At 40.0% G+C, this 7,552-nt stretch overlaps 1 protein-coding gene across 1 annotated transcript; it reads right to left on the reverse strand.

Moving 5' to 3' along the window:
* Positions 1-1,739: 1,739 nt before the first annotated feature.
* On the reverse strand, positions 1,740-2,249 carry LOC147544076 (uncharacterized). The gene has a single exon (XM_086635595.1). The coding sequence runs from the start codon at positions 2,247-2,249 to the stop codon at positions 1,740-1,742; it is 510 nt and encodes a 169-aa protein (XP_086491721.1).
* Between the last annotated feature and the right edge of the window lie 5,303 nt (positions 2,250-7,552).

The following is a 7,552-nucleotide window of genomic DNA, read 5'->3' on the forward strand; positions in this document are numbered from 1 at the left end:
ATACGTCACGTCATGCAGACTTTCTTGATTTCAGAGTACAACTGTAAAAGACAAACGATTAATTCTTAATCCGTTTGAGCGCGGCCACGCATTTTCAGTTGTCACTCATCAAGTTGCCTTGAGACACTTTTGACCAAATGTGATTAGGATGACACAATCCACTCTTGCGCTTCCATTTAACTTCCTGTCTATCCTGTCCTTCTCAATATCCGCCTTTATAACCTCCTTTTATGGCGCGGCGTTTAATGGAACCAAAGTTGGACATTCCTTACATAAGATAAGTGGAGCACTCATGTTTTGAGGAATCTCTCCAATCTTGTCTTTTGAGAAGTATTTGACGTTCATCGAGAGTGATGTACTTCTCATTAGAGGGTTATCCAGTGTATAAACCTTTTATACAGCCACGTAGTCGAATCGAATACACTATTCCTATAGCCCATGAAACTGCGCTATCCCATCGACTCCCGTGCTAGTCTTCGTGAGTCATTGTTGTCCATGCAATGACCTGGACCAGGGATCTGACAATAAATGTTCCAAGTTCACTTAATAGGGTTTCATTTATCAGATCACGTATCTGACAAACCTATTTGGAATATTTTATTATCAATGGACTGTCGTTTAAATACTAAACCAAATTTAGACGACTTGCGAAATAATTCTATTATTTCTGATAACGAGAGTTGTAAATCTGAGCCTCTTCCGTAAAACTCTTTTTACCCACTTAGTTTTACTTGTCGACGTTTATTCCAAATTTACCTCATCCCTTAGACTGTGTATGAATCTCATACTATGTCTTAGGTGACAGTTTAGTTTGACTACCGTGGTAGTCGGTTTTAACCTTTGCTTATTATCAATTAATTTGAAGATTTTTTTTTTGCATAAATCAGCAGGCTGAAGGGAAACCTGAACCCAAACAAAGGAAAGATAGGCTACACGCTCACTACATCAAAAATAAAGAGAAAAAATCTAACACCAACAAGGTGCTCAAGTCATGCCCTCTAAACCCTAAGGCTATATCTCATACATAATAAAAACAAAATCAAGATCAAATCCACCTAATCATTAGGCGGAACACTGGCAACCCCGCGGACCATTCTCTTAGTTTGAGAAATCTTAGCTTCAAATTTCTTAACATTCGAACCAATTGAAGCAAGTCGTGAAGCTATAATAGAGACATTATTTGAAGCAAGAATACCACCATCACTAGCCTTGATCTTACCAAAATCAAGACTACGAGTAGCCTTAACTTGATGACAAGAAGCAATACCATCATCAGGCGCAGGCAGAATAGAAGGCCTATCATCATGCACCGCTACTTGCGCCATCCGACCCCCCTCATCCCTCTCTGCACCTACTAACTCGGAACCTTCAACCATTTTACACCCAGACTCATCCTTATCAGCAAGGACTAACCACTGTGAGGTATCAACATGAGTACTCACCTTCTTATGCCTATCATCGTGAGAAGAGGGCTCACTAGACCTTCCCTTTCGCTTCGCCACATTCTTGCTCTTGACATCTTGCCACCCCTCATCAGACCCAACCACAACGGTAGAACTCATAGACTGGACCGGAGCCGTTAACTCAACAGGTATGGTAGTCTCCATAGGAGCACTCGTCTCAATAACCACGTCACCCTCCACTGGAACCTCCTTCAGATTTGGAAGAACCACTCCATCATCACACTCCATAGAAGCAACCTTCTCACTAACATTTCCCTTCCCCTTAGGCACCCAAACTTACTTCACCTTAGGCTCCGTAACTAGCTTAGGACACTTAGAAAGAATATGTCCCAAAACATGACAGTTATTGCAATAAAGTGGCTTCCAAGGGTACTCCACATCAATATAATCACAAATAACCCCACCTTTTTCCACTGAAAAGTTGATAGGAAGCTCTGTCTCTAATTCTACCTCAATACAAACCCTCGCAAAAGCCATACGACTCCAAGCGACCGTATGTGTATCAGAAAACAAAGGCGTACCAACAACACTAGCAATAGCTGCTATACCATCACGATTCCACATATGAATTGGTACACCATAAAAATTAGCCCAAATTGGAACAGACTTCAACTTTGCAACCTCTTTTTCAATAAATGGATGCCAAGGTCGAACAAGGAATAGAATACCTCCAATAAAGATAGGTTTATGATCTAAGATTGCAATTCTATCTTCCTCTAGCGCAATTCGAATAACAAAAATAGACTTGCCATGTAATGAAAATTGCACATCACCCTTAGGTTCCATAATTTAAGCAAGGTGTCTCTCACAAAACCAAAATCGAGATGTCTACCAACAAAGTTGCCAATCACAAGTCTCTCACAAAACTTAATATGTGTATCTAAAGAAGAAGGAATTGAAGCACATAACTTACCATCAATTCGAGAAGGAGGGATGAACTTAAGTTTTTCTCGACCCGGCACTACTTTTTTAGCAAAAAGACTTAGCCCAATTAGGATTACCTTTCAAATTAGCCCTTGAAACACCTCTAGGAGAACTCTCAAATTGATCATTAGCCCCTGAATTGACTCCGGAAAAAGCTCCAGATTGCACATTAGCCCCTAAACTAACTGTAGAATTATTTTGTTCCTGAACATAAGCTCTCGTGGTAACTCCAAAACTGAAATTAGATTGAGAATTAGTCCCAAAATTAACTTCAGAACAAGCATAAGATGTTACATTAGCCCCTAATTTGACTCTTCTAGGACTAGGCCCACTATGAGCCTTGCAAGCAAGAGAAGAAAAACCAGAACCAAAATTAAATACCCCATCACCAGAACCATAATTAGTTAGGCCAAAACAAAAATTAAAAGAACCAGAACTAGTAGGGTCAGAATCAGTGGAAACAGAACCGGAACCATCCTTAGAAGAACTAGAAACAAGACCAACCCTAGAACCAAAATTGGCCTTCTCGGTTCCAAGGCTATTCATCGCAGAGAACCCAGCCGCCATGGAAGCTCCATTCATGTATTCTAAAAACAAACAAGAACTATCCATTGAATCCTTAACACTTATCTCCTTCCTTAACACACGAGAAGAAATCTTCCCCAAATTAGGCTGGACTTTTTTGTTTAAGAAACCAGATTGAAACCCAGCTCCAAAACCACCATCACAACAAGAACCTACAGTGGCATTAATCTTGCTACTACCACCAATAGAACCAGGAGATGACAACTCCATGGTCAGAACAAGAGAACAAGGAACAAGAATCACACGCTAGAACAAAATAAATAAAACCCAGCTCTCTCTAAAATGAAAAACAGAAACTCACGAGCTACTTTCTCTCTCTAAACTATAAACACCAAACAACAACAAACCCAAAAATCTAACCCATAATAACGAAATCAATCCCTCCCAGCAGCAAGATAAGCAAAGAAACAAGATAACCGAGCTGTAGATCTGAGCAAATCAGCTTGAAGTCACCGGCAGTAGCTACTGCAAACGGGAAGAAGGAAAAACCCCAAATCACCAAAAACGGGACTTTAATTAATTTGAAGATTGCTATCTTCAACCTTGATAATTTCTAGTAATCTTTACTAGAGTTTTAAGGCTTTTAATTTCTTATGTAGAATTTGCAACAGTTACGACTTAAACACTTTTAAGCCTACTTTCCTTCCATGTCTGGAAGTTTTCTACGATGACTTGTTTCAACTCTTGTACTACTTCATCCTTTAGCCTTCTAGGATGTTTTAAGTAGTGATTCGATTTTCCAATCTGAATTTGGATGTCTAAATGCTAATCATGTCCGACATGATTGACTTTATGTTTACGAACAGAGATGTCTCTCTCACGCGTGCTTGCTCATTGGTGTCTTTCAGACTCCGAGTGTTGCAACGCTCTTTGTCATGAGTTTTTGGGTCGAAATTCTTCTAGACTTTTCCGAGTCTTAGATTTTCGGTTTCGGATCTCGAGCATCTCAGCGTACTGAGTCTTTATAATCCTATCATCTTTCTGATCTATGCGTATAGATCTTCAGATGCCCAAAATGGCATTTTATCCTTGTGTGTGATCCTTTTATTGAGTCAGTTTGTTACTATTATACAACATCTTATGTTGTACTCAATGTTTTGTATGTACTCTGCATACGGACCCAGAAGGTTTGTTGCTCCCACTTACCTTCTTGAAATTCGTGATTCAAGAATTTCTCCATTCCTCAGGAATCAAAACCATTTTGATTTTCTCTGTGAATCGAAGATTCTGACTCTTGCGTGCTTAATCCGACGATGGATTCTTCGAGCATGCTTATGGACATAACTTGATCGGAAGAATCTTATTCTTCTTGTCTAGTTTCGGGAAACATGAATGTTTCCATCCTTCTCAATTTTCTACTTTGGAAAACTAATTTAGGTCTTCCGTTGACTTAAATTATCAAGCTTCATGTCTTGATGAGATATTAATTCAATGATGATTTTGGCTTCTAGCCAAAATCTAGAGTCAGTTTTCGTCTCTGCGCAGGTCTTTTATCTCTTCAGAAATAACCTTTATTTTTGAGTCTTTGAGATTACTTTTGACCTTAAGGGCTTTGAACAACAATTTGGTGTATTCTCAGTCGCTTGAGAGTTCTCATGCGATTGACATTCGTTTTTGTGCGGTGGGTTTATAAGATCATATCTTTAACCTTTCCTTTTCCGAGGAGCCGCAGTTTGTTGCTCTTGGTCGAATTTAATCGTCCTGTACAAGTTTCATGATTGTTCTTCATGATTTTTCTCATGAACGAATTAATTCGACTTGTACTTTTCTCCCACTTATTCTTGTAATAATTAGTACTTTTCTTCGATAAATGCTAGTTACTATAAGAATACTATCATGAGCAACAAACACTTTGTTCTCTTGATTGGTTGTGAAAGAAGCCCAAATTTCTTTCAAAAGAAATTTTGTCAGATATTAGCTACTTTTGCAACGCTTTTACAAGTTTTAGCCTTAGACGGAGTTTTGGTAAATTTGTGGGAAGCTATGTCTAGACTAGTGGATTTTGGAGGATAGAGTTTGATTCATGTTCTTCATCTTAATCCTTTTGGACACTCCAAATATGGATAGGTAAGAAGTACGTTGAAGATCAATCTCTGTTTCTGACTCAAGACTTTCTTTCTTTTCAGTTGATTCATGTTTTGGTTGTAAGAAACCTATCTTGTAGGTATTTAACCAAGTTTAGAATCTTTAGGTATAGATTGTTTTAATTTAGCACTTCAATAACATCTCAATTTAGAAATAAAGTTCTTTATTGATTCTCCATAATACTTAGTACGGAGATGATGTTAAAACTAGAAAAACGCTTAATCTAGATTAGTGCCTAAAGTAGACTTCGATCCCTTTCAGCATCCTTAGCAGTCGAGGCTTCTACTCCCTCTTGGGTCTTGTCTTCCTTAGCCAAATACTCAGTTCTCAGCTGCACCTGTACATTCATAATGATAGGGCAATTTTAGGTATCATATACCAAAGTTTGGGAATTTTACAGTATTTGATAAGTTAACTGTTTATACCTGAAGTGGAAATCACTGTTCCATTCTTCTTGTCCTCCAAGAACTTAGGGCAGTTTCTTTTCCAGTGACCCTTGCCATCACAGTAAAAACATTTGGTGTCAGGAGGAGGACCTTCCAAGGAGGCCTAGGAACAGCAACAACTAACAAGGCTCTAGCAGACTTGGAGTCTGTAGCAACTAGCACATTAGGCAAAGAAAAATTATGAGCCAATCTCAGCCCGAACTCAATAGCTTGAATCCCTATAGATAACTGACTTAGGAACAACCTTGCCATGAGCAGCACCAATAACCACCCCAATAGAATCCCTAATGATACAACCATACCCAGCTTCAGTAGTGGAGAAAGCTTCATTAGTGTTGATAAGCACACTGCCTGGCTCAGGGCCTTGCCACTGACACTCCACCACTTTAGGAGGAACAAGACACAAATCAACACACCAAGAAGAAGCTAACTGTCTATTCCTAGGATTATCAGCCACTTGCACTGAACTGCTACCACCTTCAATCTCACATCCAAAACAATCTGATGGAGTAAAGCTTCTCTGCTTAAATGTTTATTATTATGCAACCTCTGATTCCTCTCCCACCAAATGTGGTAAATGAAGAAAAAAAAACAAGCTTACCCAACAAGCCTATCCCATCCTTCCCCTTACCCACTGTAATATACCACGCAACTTCCTCCTTCCAATCTCCCTTGCTCACTCTAACAAGCCCAAGCATGTGCAATAATTTCCTCCAAACGTTATATCTATTTCGAGGTGAATTTGAATACCTTGGGGACTCCAACCACTTCTACAACGTACTCGGAACTGGAAGTAATGAAAGTATGTAACGCAATCAGTGATAAATGCAGTCTTCTCTTGGTCGGCTGGGTGCATCAATATCTGATTATATCCCGAGAAGGTGTCCATAAAACTCAGCAACTCATGTCCAGCAGTGGCATCAACCAACATGTCGATGTGAGGTAATGGAAACGAGTCCTTAGGGCATGCTTTGTTGAGGTCAGTAAAGTCTATGCAGACTCTCCTCTTCTCATTCTTCTTTCTTACTACTACCACGTTGGCCAACCAGTCTGGATAACTGACTTCTCGAACTGACCCAATGTCAATTAACTTCTGGATTTCTTCATTAATCACCCTATTGCGCTCTGGAGCGAACTTTCTTCGTTTCTGTCTCACTGGAGGGTGGTTAGGATCCACTTGGAGTTTATGAACTATCACCTCTGGATCGATACCTGTCATGTCAAAATGCGACTAAGCAAAACAATTATGGTTAAGAGACAAGAATTCTATGAGTTTGTTACCCAATATAGGATTGAGCCTTGACCCAATTTGCACTTCATCCAATTCTTCCATGCTCGGGTGATCAGGGTCGTTAAGAGGCTTCTCGTTCTGTAATTGTTATAATGGAGACTTCGGGGCCTTCAGAGTGTTTTTGTAGCAATTCCTCGAGGTGCTCTGTTCCCCTCTGATATCTCGCACTCCCCAGGGGGTTGAAAATCTGACTACTTGGTGGAAAGTGGAAGGGACAACCCTCATGCCATGGATCCATGGTCTTCCGAGAATCAAATTGTAGGCTGAAGGGCAGTCCAACACTACAAACGTCGTCCTAAGATTGATTCCTCCTGCGTAGACTGGTAAAGTGACCTCTCCAAGTGTGTATTTTATGTTCACCACTAAGGCCAATTAGGATGGTTGAGCGACGACAGATGCTAGATTCTTCCAGACCCATACCTTTCAAGCCATGTAGAAACAAAACGTTAGTCGAAGACCCATTATCTACAAGTATACGCTTAACTAAACAATTAGCAATTGTAAGTGAAATAACGAGGGCATCATGATGAGGGTTAATGAGAGTAGAAATTTCATTGTCCAAGAAGCTAATAGTTTGCTGAGTATAGGAGGGCCCTGTGGTTGAGCTGACGATTGGGTTGACTGCAGCTCGAGCACTTCTTTTGGCGGCTGAGTGACTGACTCCACTCACTTCTGATCCTCTTGTTATGACTAGGCATGTTTTCGAGGGTGTAGGTTCCTCTGGTTCTCTAGCCGGCACATCTTTTTGAGCTAATGTG

The sequence above is a fragment of the Eschscholzia californica genome, unplaced genomic scaffold (assembly GCF_041429995.1).
Source record: "Eschscholzia californica isolate CP2 unplaced genomic scaffold, dmEscCali1.0.p SCAF_4, whole genome shotgun sequence".
Classification (NCBI taxonomy): domain Eukaryota; kingdom Viridiplantae; phylum Streptophyta; class Magnoliopsida; order Ranunculales; family Papaveraceae; genus Eschscholzia; species Eschscholzia californica.

Bases quoted from the DNA above. Each gene is read 5' to 3' on its own strand.
- LOC147544076 (XM_086635595.1), bottom strand. From the start codon at position 2,249: ATGGAACCTAAGGGTGATGTGCAATTTTCATTACATGGCAAGTCTATT.